General features: G+C 41.4%; 1 protein-coding gene across 1 annotated transcript in view; it reads left to right on the forward strand.

Annotated features, from left to right (window-relative positions):
* Positions 1-6030: 6030 nt before the first annotated feature.
* Positions 6031-16995, forward strand: part of LOC127572340 (fructose-1,6-bisphosphatase isozyme 2-like) — a 46381-nt gene continuing 35416 nt past the window's right edge. The window contains exons 1-3 of the mRNA XM_052019482.1: positions 6031-6200; positions 13068-13230; positions 15658-15750. Coding sequence (XP_051875442.1) covers positions 6031-6200; positions 13068-13230; positions 15658-15750 — 426 coding nt within the window. The remainder of the gene's footprint in view (positions 6201-13067; positions 13231-15657; positions 15751-16995) is intronic.

Consider the following 16995-nt stretch of genomic DNA (forward strand, 5'->3'; position numbering starts at 1 on the left):
AGAAAGGTGCAATGGGTAAGTGAACACAAATGGTTAACAGTGGAAATGTGGCTACTAATAACAGGCCTGCTGAGTACAAATGACCTTTGTAGGGACACAACATTGATCGATCACTTGAATCAAGGGGCTGTTTTGTTATGATCAGATACTAACCAACGTCAGGTGTCTAATAGTTAAATATTTGTAGATTGGCCAAGAAATGCTCATCTTTTTTTTTCTTTCTTTATTTGTCATTGTACTGTTGCAACAACAACACAACAAGATTACGATGGCACTCCCTTGCCTAATAAAAACCAAAACAGTAAATTGATAAGAACAATTAAAGCTATAAAATAAAACAAACATACTTACACAAATATAAAGTATAAAAAAAGTAAAAAGGCAGTGTACAAATGAACCATGATAATAATAATCAGCAGCATATCAATATATTAAATAACACCATGATGAGTCCAGCCGGTAAAGGGGGGAATAGTATGTGTATATATGTATGTCTAGGAGGTGTCAGTCCATGTTCAACAATTTAACAGCTTTGGGGAAAAAGCTGTGTTTCAGTCTTGTAGTGTGTGCATGTATTGTCCTGTATTGCCTACCAGAGGGGAGTAGTTTAAAAAGGTAGTGAGCAGGGTCTCAAATGATGTTTAAAGCCCTGCTCCGACATTGAGCCTGATAGATGCCCTCCGTCGCTGGTAACTGAGTCCCAATGATGTTTTGGGCTGTCTTGATGACCCTCTGCAGAGCCTTCTGCTCCTTCCTAGTGCAGCTGGCATACCAAGCAGTAATGCTGTATGTCAGGATGCTCTCCACCGCACACCGGTAGAAGTTCACCAGAATGTTCTGAGACAGCCTGGCTCTCCTCAATTTCCTCAAAAAATAGAGGCATTGCTGTGCCTTCCTAATGACAGCTGAGGTGCGTATTGCCCAGGAAAAGTCCTCGGTGATGTATGCCCCCAAGAATTTAAAACTGGAGACGCTCTCTGATGTGTAAGCTTAAAATTGGATTGGTAATTGGTTTATTATTGTCACATGTAGTGAGGTACAGTGAAAAGCTTTTGTTTGTATTCCATCCAGACTGACCTTTCCATACGTAAGTACATTGAGGTAGAACAAAATGTAAAAACAGAATGCAGAATATCATCATGAGGGGCATAGAGATGGTGAATCCACAGTCTTTTTCCCAGGGTTGAGAAATCAAGAACTAGAGGGCATAGGTTTAAGTTGAGAGAGGAGAGATTTAATAGGAACCTGAGGGGCAACTTTTTCACTTAGAGGATGGTCAGTCTGTGGAATGAGCTGCCAAAGGAAGTAGTTGAGGCAGGTACATTAACAACTTTTAAAAGGTACCTGGACAGATACATGGATAGGAAAGGTTTAGAGGGATGTGGGCCAAATGCAGGCAAATGGGACTGGCTTAAATGGGAATCTTGGTCAGCATAGATCAGTTGGGCTGAAGGGCCTTTTTCCCTGCTCTATGACTCTATATAGTGTTACAGTTAGAGAAAGTGCATTGCAGGTAGACAAGTAAAGTGCAAGGGCCATGATGAGGTAGATTGGGAGATCGAGTTCATTTTTATCATATAAATTCAAGAGTCTTATAGCAGCGGAATAGAAGCTATCCTTGAGCCTGGCGATACATGTTATTGTGCTTAGGGTAGAATGAATACTGTATGATGTTAAGTCATTGTGGAACTCTGTATCTGGGTGGCTTCCTTGCATGTGCTCAGATAAACTGGTGAACAAATGAATTTGAGTCCTGACAGATTACTGCGGATATAAAGAGTGACTGAGCTCCTGTAACAGAACCTAAAAGTTCTTCGGCACCTATATGTGGTGTGTGGTGTGTGGTGTGTGACAGGCCAATTTTTTTCTCTTGCAGGTTCACTGCTCCAAAATTCATGAGGTCAAAGGTGTTATGTGCAATAGAATGGGACTTTCTCAGTTAACCCACTCTAAGGCCTTTCCTCCACTCACGTTGCAGTGGCAGAGGAAAATAGGGTTTGTTCATGGCGTAGGAAAGCTCAGAGGATGCTGACAGGTTCAGGACACTAGAAAAAGCCAGAACAGAACCTTGAGGGTTAGGTTAGGGTATTGGTGTATACAGGCTTGGCTGATGACCCAATGCTATGAAGTTACCATCTGCGGGATTATGTCCGCATGCCTCTGTCAGAATCCTACCTAAACATAACAATTTACCTGTGATTAGCTGACAGGGTATTTAGGGTCATGATTGGGTTGTGGAAATTTTGGAATGCAGAGGTTGGGCTTGGCCCATCCTGATGGAGAGCTGTCAAAGTGTAAATGCTTTTTTTGCATTAAAAGTGGAGTTATATGATGCTGGTTTCCAGTGATACACAATGGGCCATCCTGCCTCTGGGCTACATGTGTGCTCTAAAATCCTAGAAGCATCACACAGATGCACTGAGCACCACTGTGTAAATATAACAGATTCTTTATGTTCATGGTCAGACATATTGAAGGCCCTGAAAAAAAAACTGGCTGGGTTGCCCATCAAGTCCCTGATTGGAATTTTTTGGAAAACCAATCATGTAGTACAACGTGAAAGTTGTACAACATGACAGAATTTCTAGGCAACGTGTCTCATCGGTGACTCTGCTGATTGGAATGCAGACCTTCAGCTGCAGTGACTGACTTCTCAGGAACCCAGCTACAGGCATCAAGCCTGGGATATGTGAGCACATGATCTCCTAATTACCCTCTAAGTAATGCCTTACAACAGCTGACGAACTTGCAGAGGAATATGTATGCAATCTCCTTTATGGTTCCTATCCTGTTATTGACAACCTAGACTTGCAACTTGTAGCTCCTGATAGCTTAGTTAGGAAATGCACCCAATAGTGCAATCAAACCCCAGAAGGTTTCTGTCAGTGTCAGCTTCATTAATTTCAATGAGGACTAAATATTTTGAATTGAATTGTCTTGGTGCCTTTTCCAAGGGTTTTACCCCTAAATGATATCCAGTGACCTTGGCTAGAAATTGGCCTGGGTGTGACTATTACAAAAATAAGACAAGGTCAGCCTTGACTATAATGGCCCTTCACTGGAACACCCTAACTGCACTCAATTTAGGTTGATCAGAATGGAAATCCAGGACCAATAATTTCAGGTGTTGCTCCACGGAATGAGATGGATAGTGTCTCTTGGTGATGTTTACCTGTACGTGGTTTATAGTCTAGAAGGCCTTCAACTTCTTGGTGGATGAAAAGAGATGGTGTTTGGCTGTGGTGTGGGAGTGGAGACTTGTGTGAGCAGCAAATCTCCCTTGGCTAAGACACAGAGACATGGAACTGTAGCCAAGTGTCAGTTAATGTCTTGCGTATGCAGCAGGAAAGAAATTGTTTATGGAAAGTGTATGGGGCCACCTAGATAAAGGATGTAGGTGTCCATTGGACCACAGTTCCGCATGAATTACTGACTCACCTATAGAGAACAGCTACTTGGAAGAGATACCAAAGGGTGGTACTGCCCATGCAATCTGATCCCAGAAAAGGAAGAGGAGGTGAGGGGCAGTAGGGAAGGATGTAAGTGGGTATTAACCTAAGGAAAAGTACTGAAATGTTTTTAAAAAATGTGAAATAATTCAGAATGATTGGCTGCATTCCATGGTATTTGCAGATCTAACAAACATTGTACTAGGTAAGGACTTGCACATAGGAAGATAGGCTGGTATTTTGTTTCAAAATCATGATCTACATAACCTGTATTAGCATTTCCAACCTTACTGGGAGCAACTGGAGAAAACTTTAACACCTAATCATAAGTTCCATAGCATCTGACTGATTGCATCATGTTTTGGTACAGCAATTCAAATGCGCAGGAACGCAAGAAGCTGCAGAGTATAGTGGATTCTGCCCAATACATCACAGGAACATCCCTGCCCACCATCGGTAGTATCTACAGGAGGCACTGCCTCAAGGCGGGAACATCTATCATCAAAGATCCCCACCATCCGGGCGATGCCGTCATCTCACAGCTACCATTGGGCAGGAGGTACAGAAGCCTGAAGTCCCACACCACCAGGTTATAAGAACAGCTACTTCCCTTCAACCATTCTGTTCTTGAACCAACTGGCAAAACCCTAATCGCTACAGTTTAGTGACACTGTGACCACTTTGCACTAAAATGGACTTTGTTCTGGTCTAATTGTGTTTTCTTCTAAAAATTGTGTATATAATTTATGTTTAATTTATGTTTTTTTCTTGTGAATGCTGCTTATATGATGCTATGTGCCTGTGATGCTGCTGCAAATAGGTTTTTCAGTGCACCTGTGCATGCATGTACTTATGCATATGACAATAAATGTGACTTCAACTAGAACTCCCCCAATAAAACTTGCTATTTTAATATAGCACTAAGATGACTGCTCACCCACTACATCCGCAGACATTGACAGATCCTACTCCTAGGCTGGTTGTGACAACTTCAGCTAGTTGTAGCACTCCCACCTCTCAGAATACTGCAGATCAAATTGCACTCCACTGTGTCAAGCAGACATATCTAGGCTGGAACTCCTGAGTAGTTCTGCCGAAAAACTATCTGGTGGGAGGTACCTGCTTTCAGGTTAGATATTAAATGGAGGCCCCCATATGCACTCTCAATTGGATACAATTAATCCCATATGACTATTTCAAAGAAGAACACAAGAATTATACCCAGCATTCTGAAACTTATTCCTGAGATGATGTTTCTAAAACAGATTATCTGGTTGTTATTGCGTCACTGTACATTGGAGCTGGCTGTGTTCTAATTGGCTGCTGTGTTTCTTACATTACAACATAAATATTTCACTGGTTGTAAAGTGCTTTAGGATATTCTAAAATGGATGCAATGCAAGTGCAAGCCTTTTTGTGAATAGAAAGATAGACAAAGAGCAAGAGACTGAGAATAAAAGAGCAAAAAGAAAAGATAAAAGTAATTAAAGAGAAGAACTGCCTCAATGTTGGATGAACACGCTCTTTATCTAAGTGAGTGATGGATGCAGCTGCTGCTTCTGAACCACTAAACACTGGTGTCAGTCTAGGACCAGAAATTCTGGGCCAAGTATTTGATGCATGTGGACAGTTGTTATAATGGAATATTTGTTGCTCCCCTCTGGATGGGACAATCACCTCAGGTAAGTGACATTCACCGAGAAGATATTTGCCACTGGTGAGCTCGAAATGGAAATCCAAGGCCAAATAATTTCAGGTTTTGTTACACAACATGAGGTGGTATAGTTTCTCCTGGTGGTGTTTCCTTGCACATGGTCCATTGTCCAGAAGGCCTATGGATGAAAGGAGATGGTGCTCAGCCGTGTTGTGGGAGTGGAGCTTGACACGAAGGCTCTGCTCACCCATTGGGCTCCACTCATGGTGGCTACAGCTCCACTCACTAGACAGCAATTGGAGAACACTCTACTTCCTGGCTCACCTACAGGTCTCAGCCTGGGCTCCCTGGTAACTCCCTATGGTGATTGAATATCAGTTACCTAAATGTTATCCCCAGATATAATTACAGTGTAAAGCTTTCCAGTCTGTCACTGAAGAACTCTGGCATTTTAAGTCAGGGTGAATTCCTTTCACATGCCAGTTTCTTACTGCACACATGACACGAAAAAAAATCATGACCTTTCCATGCAGCATAATGTTACCAATATTCTGTGGCCTTTTAATGATCTCATCTCTAGAACAGTTACATCTTATGACACTTGTAACTGTTTTGGTCTACGTTAGCTACATACACTTGTCAATTTAACATCTACCTACTGGGCGATAACCTAATGAATTGGAGTGAAAGATCCTGAATCAACTTCAATTTGACAATGTAAAACCTTCCTCGCTTGTGGGAGTCATAACCATCTGAACAGTATGCATGTTCCAACCTCTGACAGACTTCAGTCTTGATTGCATAGTTCAAACAGCTGTTCCATGTACTCGGCTCATCGACTGGCACTTTAAATAGATACTCCAGTCGGATACCTCCGCTCTGCTTCACTACGCCTGCAACTGTGGGAGAGAAGGAAATACTGCCACAATGACGGACCAGTCGCCTTTTGACGTCGATGTTGAAACAATGACTCGATTTGTCATGGAACAGGGAAGGAAGGCAAAAGGGACGGGGGAGTTCACTCAGCTTCTGAATTCCCTGCTAACCGCAATCAAGGCCATCTCTTGCGCTGTGAGGAAGGCCGGCCTTGCCCATATGTGAGTCCTTGGCCTTTGGTTAGCTTATGCTCCACAATGCAATGTGCTGCAATTACAAGCAATGCGTTTAATCCTGCTGGGAAAGTGTATTTTAGCCTGTATGCAGAGAGGAACCACTTCAGTTTTTTTTCCCCCTGTCGTTCACACGCTAATCTCTTAAAAGTTACTGTTTGTAAGTAAACCCATTTACTATGAATTTCTATTAAATGGTGTACTTGTTTCTACTAAAAGCTGCAGTCATGTTAAATAAAACAGAAGCTTTGAATCCAGTTTTATTGGATGTACTCTACTGCACTCACCCAGGAATCAAACATCAGAATCAGGATTGGAAACCCTGGCTGATTTCCCCACCCATCCCCTCACCATTCACAAGGTTTTGCTGAGGTAGTGACCCTGACATTGCAGCATCTATATATATATACAGCCTGGCAAACTGTAAGTTTGTCTTTTAACTGATTCTGAGCACTTCAAAGTACAGCGAGCCTTATCAGCAGTTTTTGCCATTGGTTGAGACAACAGTTAACCATAAACCTGAACACTGGACAGACTGTGTAATTTTAGGTTCTTAAGAACCTTGCAATTGGAATTGTTTTTGCAAAGCTCTTATCATTGGAAACACTGACTGGGTGTTGATAAATATATGTTTAAATCTTAAGAATTGAAGTTGCAAATCAAAATTATTTTCTCTTTTCTACTAATGCATAATGAGGTCATATTGTCAGTACAATTTATTTCAGTTTGAGAAATAGGTGTATTGAGGGTGTGCTTCTTGGCAGAGACATGTCCTGATTGCTCTCCCTCATACACTACATTCTTTTCTCAGATAATAAATATAAAGGGCTCCTGCTCACTTTTTTTGCCAAATTTGAAACCACCTGGATCTGCCTCATGAGACCCCTTCTTTGATTTGCAGCTTCTTCCTCAAGCTCTCAGCAAACTCATAGCTCCCATGAAGCCCAGAGTTTATGGGCTCTTGACGACCTCTCAGACTAGGTCCCAAAACCCCACCCTTACTTCTTCCCAACTCATGATCAAAGTTCTTGAACTTGAAATATTATCACTGTTTCTTTCGCCAGGAAAGGCTGAGTATTTCAGAAATGTTCTGTTTTCTGGCATCTGCAACATTTTGTTGTTCCATCATCATCCAGCAACTATTTTTTTACCCCTTGAAAACTGTGATTATTGTCCGGTTCTAAACATTCTACCCATTCACTTACTTTAACTACCCTATTGCAATGAATTATTGCACTGAAGTCCTTCAATGCCTCACACACTAATTTCCCCCGCTAAGAACTTTAATCTGGCTTCTACCTGCTCCCTGGTGGAACTCTACCTATGTCATATCTCTTCTTCACTATTGTTAAAACTTAATCTATACTTTCATCAGCTCTTCTGTCATTGTGTGGACCAACTTCTCCAATGCTCTTCACTCAGTTTATTCTCCAGTTCTGCAATCATTTTCAAACTCCACTTTATTCTGAATTCACAGGCTCAAGTCTGCTACACAAAGTTTCACAATCCCTTAATCTCTTTGCTCATCAAACTCTGCTTCCTCCATGTGTCCTATTAATCCTAGTCCTTATTTCTACAGCTGTAACTTTGGTTTACAGTAGCCCAATAAGCCTGACCAGCAAAACCTCCACACCAGCACCTTCACCGAAACCAATTAATTGCTAGTCTCCATTCATCATGTTCAGCCTTATGTCTTGTCATCTGGAATTCTACCACAGTCATCAAATGTTGTTGATCACTCCCTGAATTCATAACCTTCCTATTAACCTTTATTTCTCACTCTACCACCATTTAGGTTCTTTTTTTTAAATCTTTCTTTCCTCATCAAGGCCTCAAAGGTTTTATAATTCCATGTAAAGGAAGGGTTAGGGTAAGGCTATAGAAATGTTGCAAGCACTGAACTCTTTCACTCTGACAGCTGCATCTTACAAGTGGTTTTACTTTGCAGAAAAAGACAAATTTACTATTAAACTCACTAGTATATTCACTATAGTGCTCAACATTTGACATTAGATCCTGAGGGGAGACTTGATAGAAGTTTATAAAATTGTGAGAGGCATAAATAAGGTAGATAGTCTTTTTCCCAGGATGGAAATGCCAAATACTAGAGGGCATACTTAAGGTGAGAGGGGGAAAGTTTAAAGGAGAAGTGTGGGTCAAGTTTTTTTAAAAACACAGGGAGTGGTCAGTGCTGGAACGTGCTACCGGGGGTGGTGGTGGAAGCAGGTATGAGAGAGGTGTTTAAGAGCCTTTTAGATAAGCACATGAATATGCATGGTTCATATGCAGGCAGAAGGGATTAGTTTAATTTTGCACAACATTCAGCACAGACATTGTGGGCCAAAGGGCCTGTTCCTGTGCTGTCCTGTTCTTTGTTCTACCCAAATGTCCAACAGCTGACATATTTCTGTTTTTTTCTCCCCATTATCTGTCAATGTATTTCTGCTGATTCAGCTCCTTGTTGCATTAATGCTAACACACAGGCAATGGCAATAAGACCAACTACGAATAAAATAGATGCCAGAAGTTAACTGAAAAAGTGGTCAATGGGGGGGGAAAAAATCAGTGAAAGCATGAAAGGTTCCACCCAGCAAAGTACTTAACCATCCAGCAGATGGCGACAAAGGACAAGTGGCATCTGTAGTTTTGCCACAGGGAATAGTCTTGAAACTGGAATAAGTTTTCTTTTTGTGTTGCCTGATGTGATTATTGTTCCATGTGCACTCAGAAGTTCCATCATTAAATAAAATGGAAACTGATAGCAATGTCTGTGAAGAGACAAATGGAGCTAAGGTTTCAGCTCAGTCACAGTTCCAATGAAAGGTTATTGACCAGAAACGTTAATGTTGTTTCTCTCTCCACAGGTACTGCCTGACCTGCTAAGTATTTCCAAAATTTTCTGTTTTATTTCAGATTTCCAGCATCTGCAGCGTTTCCTTTTGGATCTCAAATACCAATTTGGATAATTTGATCCAGACTTTTCTACTTTGCAGAACCAATTGGTAGTTCTTGTCCAGAGAGACAGGAGAGTAAATGTTCACACTCAGTAGTGGTGGGAAGTGAGCAGTGTTAGATCAACTGCTCATTTCCAAACCTGTTCAATCTACCCAAGGTTTCCTTCTGCACATACAGACCTACGTCTTACTTAATCTCTGACTTAATTTAAATTTTACTTACAGCGTGGTAACAGGCCCTTCCAGCCCAACGAGTCCACGCCGCCCATTTCAAACCTAATTAACCTACCCGTACGCCTTTGCAATGTGGGAGGAAACCGGAGCACCCGGAGGAAACCCATGCAGACACGGGAGAACGTACAAACTCCTTACAGACAGCGACGGGAATCGAACCCCGATCGCTAGCGCCGTAATAGTGTCACGCTACCATGTCGCCCTTATTTAATCCATCCTGGTAAATATGACCTGTGTAACATTAAATGATATGTTGACCTTAATTACAAAAGGACTTGAATACAGAAGCAAGGATGTCTTACTGTCTTGTCGGGGCTGCATCTTCAGTACTGTGTATAATTTTGGTCTCCTAACCTTAAAAAGGTACACAATTGCCAAGGGGAGAATGCAACCAAAAGTGGTTCCTGGAGTGATGGATCTGCTGTACGAGTAGTGATTGAGCAGACAAGGCCTGTATTCTCTAGAGTTTAGAAGAACGAGAGGACGTCTCATTGAAACTTACAAAATTCTTACAGGGCTCAACAGGCTGGGTGCGGGGAGGATGCTTCCCCTGGCTGAGGAGTCCAGATCGAGGAGACAGTCTCAGAATGGAGATCAAAATGAAGAGAAGTTTCTTATTTCAGAGGATGATGAATCTTTGGAATTCACTACTCTGGAGGCTGTCAAGGCTCAGTCATTGAGTTCAAAACAGAGATCTATGGATTTACGGATACTAAGGGATCAAACATTATGGGGATAGTGCAGGAAGGCAAGGCAGAAGATGAATGACAGGGCAGGCTTGAAGGCCCAGATGGTCTACTTATCCATCTAGTCCTTATGTTCTTACACAAACCAGGACCGCAGCTTTCATTAAACTCAAAAGCTGATTTCAGCCAAACTGGCAGTAAAGACACTCCAGTATGTCACACCTACCTGCGCTGGAAAATTATCCACTTCTTTCTCCTGATAGAACTCTCTGTTGACATCCTAATTTGACTGTAAGGTCATGTTGTCATACATCTCATCAGAGCTCTCACATTATGTAAAACTTGTTATGAATAATAACCATTTGAGGGGTAATTAGATCAGATGGTTGCTTCTCCCATGCAGTCATTTGTCAGTATTAATCAGTACATTCAGGAAGGAAGGAAGGAGAAAAATTTGGGGGAAAAAATGTTTCCCTGGCCCAATTGTAAGCGGCAGTTTACTTTAAGCTTGGTATCATTTCTTTTATTCATTGGCAAGGCCAATGCTTACTGTTAATATTTGCCTTGAGAAAGCATCGATGAGCTGCTTTCTTGAGCCACTGCAGTCCTCAACTACAAGGGCAGGGGGCAGCATGGGGGTGCGGCTAGAAGAGCCACTGCCTCACAGCGCCAGCAGTCTGGGTTCAATCCTCACCTTGGGTGCGGTCTGTGTGGAATTTGCATGTTCTCCCTTGGCATTCTGTGTGGTCCCATGTTGTCACAGGCACTTGGTCCCATGTGTTCAACCGCAGCATGAAATATGGTGTCGATATACTGGGAAGAACTGCACTGTGGGCAGATGATGTCCATAGTCACATAGGAACACTGATTCAATGCCAGTTTTGTTTTTCAAACCACACAATGCTTTTGCAGCTATAATGCCAAATTTCAACCTCACAACGTTGAACTTCTACTTAAACAGTCCCTCAGGATTGAGGATGACTTGCTGCCACTCTGGTTTTGTTTCCCTGCTGCCACTCTGGCTGAAAATGGGCAATTTGTGAGGTGGTGCATTCTTTCCATTGCTAATTCATGGACTTGAAGCTCTCAGTACCATTCTGAACACTTCTCCGCTTTGAGCAGTCATGAGCCAGAAATTCTCAGAAGTCAGTGTGGACGTTTCATTTCTTCAAGGAAGCTTTGAGTAAATCCTTGAAACTTTTCCTTTGTCTTTCTGGTAATCTTTGGACAATCGAACGTCCAAAGCTCAGAACAGTGTTTAAAGCTTGGAATATAGTGAGTGCCGAAAGCTCAGAAAGCTAAATAACAGAAGCAGGAATGATTCACCTCAACACTTCTGAAAGTAATCATTGATGGCTTGCCTGTTAGTCATGCATGTTGTTTCAGTTCAACCAGCATTTCATGCTTCCAAAATTTTGTTACATCTACTGCAAGTACTGAACCAGTAGCTGAGATGTTTATCTTCACTTCAAGTCGACTGCAGTAACCAGTGGCTCCTCGAAAAGGCTGCACTGGAAGGCATTCTCCTTAGAATGCAGCTTGAACAAGTCACATTCACTGCCACTGGGCAGGTACGGTAGTGTAGCAGTTAGCGTAGCAGTTAGCGTAATGCTACTACAGCGCCAGGGATCCAGGTTCAATTCTGGACGCCGTCTGTAAGGAGTTCATACATTCTCCCCGTTTCTGCGTGGGTTTCCTCCGGGTACCCAGGTTTCCTTCCACATTCCAAAGGCGTATGGGTTAGGAAGTTGTGGGCATGACATGTTGGCGCCGGAAGCGTGGCGACACTTGCGGGTGGCCCCCAAAGCACTCTACGCAAAAGATGCATTTCACTGTGTGTTTCGATATACATGTGACTAATAAAGATCTTATGATCTAGATGATTCCCAAGTCACTCTGACCAGTTTTTATGCGCCAATGTATCTCTCCTATAAGAGGTGCCGACTATCTTCAGCTGGTGTTAACTAATGCTGAAAGTGAGATGCCTTGCTGAGGTGTAAATCAGCATAATTGCAGGTTACCTTAGGCTGGATGTCACAATCATGTTACCGAACAGTTGGTATGCCCAATAATTCAATACCATCTGGTTCTGGAAATGGAGGTGGGTCAATTGCACTTGATGATCCCCTTGTTTACCTGCACTCTTCACTTTACCTTCCATTAAACTCAGCAGAATGACATCCATTAAATGGATAAACCCTAAATCTATAGCCATTCTCATGTATTTTAAACTTTTCAGTTCTTTGATATCACACACTAAGAAAATATTAAAAAGGACAAAACAATGAAAATAGGGAAATGCAAATGAAAGAAATAAAGGGCAAAAAAAGCAGTGAAGAGAAAGGAATAAAGTAGATTCTCTTGGTACAAGTAGGCCTCATGGTATTGTTTACAGAGGTTTGTAGGATAGGTTACTTGATGAATGTAACCAGACAAAAAGTGCATGATTAGATGGTTTTAATGTAATATAGTTATAGAAAGTATGCTAACTCCCATCTGCTGAACTCTGCAGAAATATTACACCATTCTCTTTAAAGCCCTTCCACCGGTGAAATCTCCCTGACCAAAAACTATACTCATTTAATCAACCAACTTTCCATTAGAAATCTCAATTACTGTTCACAAAGGTTATTTGCAAACAAATGAGGAAAGCATTCAGCAAAATCCTCATTAAATAAGGAATGTTATCTTTATATAGAGCATTCAAAACTTTTGCCATTATGTGACTCAATGAATCGCATCACTGTGGAGACCAGTGGAAGGCTCCCAGCTTGCAACCTCCTTGCCAATTGGGCTCTTACTTTAGAGAGAAAGCAGAGGAGTGACATGAGGAGATTTTGTATCGTACATGTTTGCCATTTAAAAGAGCTGTGTGATCATATTTAAAAAGTAAACTGTTACTGCTTAGAGTTGGTGTGCTATATTTAAATGAATGCTACTTGATAAATGCTTAAAGATCCTTCACAATGTGTTTTATTTAGGTATGGAATTGCAGGGTCTGTGAATGTGACTGGAGATGAAGTCAAGAAACTGGATGTCCTGTCTAACGACCTAATCATTAATATGCTAAAATCATCGTACAGTACATGCCTACTAGTGTCAGAGGAGAATAAAGAAGCAATAATTGTGGAACCTGAGAAGAGGGTGAGTGTATAATGAATGTGATGGGTGGGTGATGTAATGACAGTACTGCCCATTGCTGCCCTCTCAATGTCCATACGGATTCTTCAGAAAAGTTAGGTCGAAGTTATGGTGCAAGTGACTGAGGCTCGTTGCTGATAAAAGGCAGAAAGTTAACCCCATAAAACCTAGGATCATGAAATGCAAGAGAAACACCCAAGTTTTTCTAAAGAAAAAAAAGTGAAAATTTAGCATATAATCCACAATTAAAATCTAAGTCTGCGATATTCTCCTATACAGTTCTGAGGGCGCAAATCCAGATGCTGCACCTTTAATAATTAATCACAACAAAATAAAATGCATTTCAATCACAGTAAACACTTGGAGGGAGAATAGGATGTGGGCATTTTGGTGAAGACAAGAGTTTCACAAAGAAAATCTCAAAATGGATTTTAAACCATTGACGCAAAATTTACAGTAAGACTGATCAGAAAGACAATCAGGACTTACCATTGTACAGGTCCTCCCCAGCTTGTGAACTCCTGACGTGTACAGCCCAAACATATGAACAAGAGAGAGACAGAGAGAGACAGAGAGTGACAGAGATCAGCAGGATGAATTTTCTGGTTGCTATGGGGCTGCAGGCATCTTCTGCCATGTGGGAACTTGGTTCATGGCCACATTTCCGGCTCGCAAACTGTTCTGGTTACAAACAGTTCACAGGAATGGAACCCTGCTGTAACCTGGGGAGGACCTGTAATCGAGGATATTAGACCTTGATTTCCAGAGAACACAGACAGACAACTATATGTGGAAGGCCAGAAGTTGTTGTCAATAGTCCATTGCTTTCCCCACAATCAGAATCAGGTTTATCATCACTGACACATGTTGTGAAATTTGTTGCCTTCTTAAGGCACCACCTCTTGAAGATGTCTTCAATGGCGGGGAAGGTTATGCTGGTGATGGAGCTGGCTGAGTCTACAACCCTCTGCAGCTTCTTGCAATGCCTCAAGTTGGAGCCTCCATACCAGGCTGTGATGCAACCTATCAGAATGCTCTCCACCATACAGCTATAGAAATTTGGAAGAGTCTTTTGGTGGCATACCAAATCTCCTCAAACTCCTAATGGAGTAGAGCCTCTGGCATGCCTTCTTCGTGATTGCATGAATGTGTTGGACCCAAGGTAGATCCTCTGAGATGTTAACATCCAGGAACTTGAAGCTGCTCACCCTTTCCACCGCTGACCCCTCAATGAGGACTGGTGTGTGTTCTCCTGACTTCCCCTTCCTGAAGTCCACAATCAATTCCTTGATCTTGCTGACATTGAGTGCAAGGTTGGTGTTGCAACACCACTCAACCAACTGACCTATCTCACTCCTGTACGCCTCCTCGTCGCCATCTGAGAATCTGCCAATAACAGTGGTGTCATCAGCCAATTCATAGATGATGTTTGAGCTGTGCCTAGCCACACAGTCACGAGTGTAAAGAGAGCGGAGCAGTGGGCTAAACACACACCCTTGAGGTGCGCCTGTGTTGACTGTCAAGTGTCATTGTTTTGCGGCTCTTCAGTGCAATTGGCAGAAATCAGTAAACGGACAGGAACTTCTTGCAAACTCATTTCAGAATAAGAAAAGGAAGTGTTATCCCTTGCTGAATGAAGTATAACGGAATTTTTAATGGACGGCTAAATCATAATTACGCATTAACAAACTCCGATTCCCAAAGTAATTTTATACATGTAAATTTCATTCTCTACATTCTGTATGTTTTTCAAATAATAAATATGCTTCTGATATTTCAGCTTCTACCTTGCTCTCATCTATGTCCCAGTCATTATCCTGTATTCTGCAAAATGTTTGAAAAGTTAGCTGAATATTTTCTCTCTTTCTTTCTGGTTTGTTATCTGTGACAATTCAATAAAATGACTGGCAACTTACCCTGCTTGATAACATCACTGTGGTTAGATCCCAGAGATCTTTTAGGAGTGACACCTGGCTGCAACCTAAGGAGAAAAAGAAATCCATGTCAGAGAGATTGTTACATTCCACGGCAGCTTTCTTCAAGAACACCAATGAGTATCGTCATTTCATTGTTGTTAACATATCCTTTTATTAGTGGTTTATAGAAATAACTGAGCAGAAAAATTCCACCAAATAATTAGCATGACATTGTTAAATAATTACTAGCTTCATCTGCCACATCTGATGCATCACAAGTCATTATGTTAGAACAGTAATTTACAGTTTCTACATGTGTAGGATTGTCTCACAAAGCATTTAAAATTATGAAAACATAAAACTAGGCAGCAGACATTTGGGATCAGGGAAGTGTATACATGAGAAAGAACCAGAGGCCCAGTTGAAGAGAAGGATTTTGAAGGTGTTTTTTTTTAAGGATTGCATGTGCATGGAAATATTGCAGACAGTTTAACTTGTAATTGTTCTGTTCCAGGGGAAATATCTGGTGTGCTTTGACCCATTGGATGGTTCTTCAAACATCGATTGCCTGTCATCTATTGGAACCATTTTTGGTATTTACAGGAAAGTAAGTCTTCCTCTTTGTCAAAGAAAATTCATATTCATTAGTCATGTGGAGTTAGAACAGAACAAGTCAATGATTAAAATGTAATAGTTTTTCTCTTTTAAAGCATTAAACTATTTACCTATCCTTTCATATTTAAATTAGTGTTCTGGTTGATAATCAGTTTCCAGTCTTTATGGAGGCTTCTCTGTAACTGACTATCATGAGGCACATGAGAATGAGGCACAAAGATGATTTCCTACAAATTTCCCTACCTCACACCCTCTGCCCAATTGCTCCTCCTGTCTTAACTGGGTCAAAACTGGGCACTATGTGATCCAACATGCTAATACCCTATAATTCTTCCACTTATCCGACTGCTTTCAAAAGTTGAGATACAATTCCGTGAGCAGAGCAGGCTCCCTAAGTGAGTTGGGATGATTAGAACCAACCTCCCAGCTGTATTCTCACCAGATGAAGTCATATAATCATACAGCATAGAAACAGGCCCTTCATCCCAACTCATCCATGCCAAACAAGTTGCCCAATTGAACAATGTTCACTTGCCTGCATTTGGCCATATCCCTCTAAACCTTTCCTATCCATGTACCCATCCAAATGTCTTTTAAATGTTGTAATTGTATCTGCCTCTAGCACTTCCTCTGGCATCTCATTCCATATACTCACCACCCTCTGAGTGAAGAAGTTGCCCCTCAGGTCCCTTTTAAATCTTTCACCTCTTGCTTTAAACCTATGCCCTCAAGTTTCAGACTCTCCTACCCTGGTGAAAAGGCTGGCTATTCACCTTATCTATGCCATGAATTGCACATGAATTGCATTGATGTGCACATATATTGCTAACTTTGCACAAACCAGTCAATAAACATTAAATCCAAACTGCTCTGAAGGCTCAGAGTTTGTAAATAACAAATACAGATCAGAATTTTTAATTCCTGATTGTTACCCTTCAGTCTGGTTTTCAGGGCACTTTATTGTTAATAGGTTTATTTTTATGGGAAATTCCATGTAGCACAATATAAATAGTGGTTCTGAGTAGTTACATAGTTAGGATCCCGTGCAGAAGGTCATAAGGAAGGTTTAAATGCATTAATAAGCTGACAGTTTGAGCAATTGAAGAGCCATAACCTGCAAGTCAATGGACCAAGGACAGGGAAGAGGGATTAATCTATAGATCATTTTTGGTTGGCTGGACAATAAAGGTCAAATGCTTGCTTCAGAATCATAAATTTCTATAATTCTGTGATGGAT

Source organism: Pristis pectinata, chromosome 7, assembly GCF_009764475.1.
Source record: "Pristis pectinata isolate sPriPec2 chromosome 7, sPriPec2.1.pri, whole genome shotgun sequence".
Taxonomy (NCBI): domain Eukaryota; kingdom Metazoa; phylum Chordata; class Chondrichthyes; order Rhinopristiformes; family Pristidae; genus Pristis; species Pristis pectinata.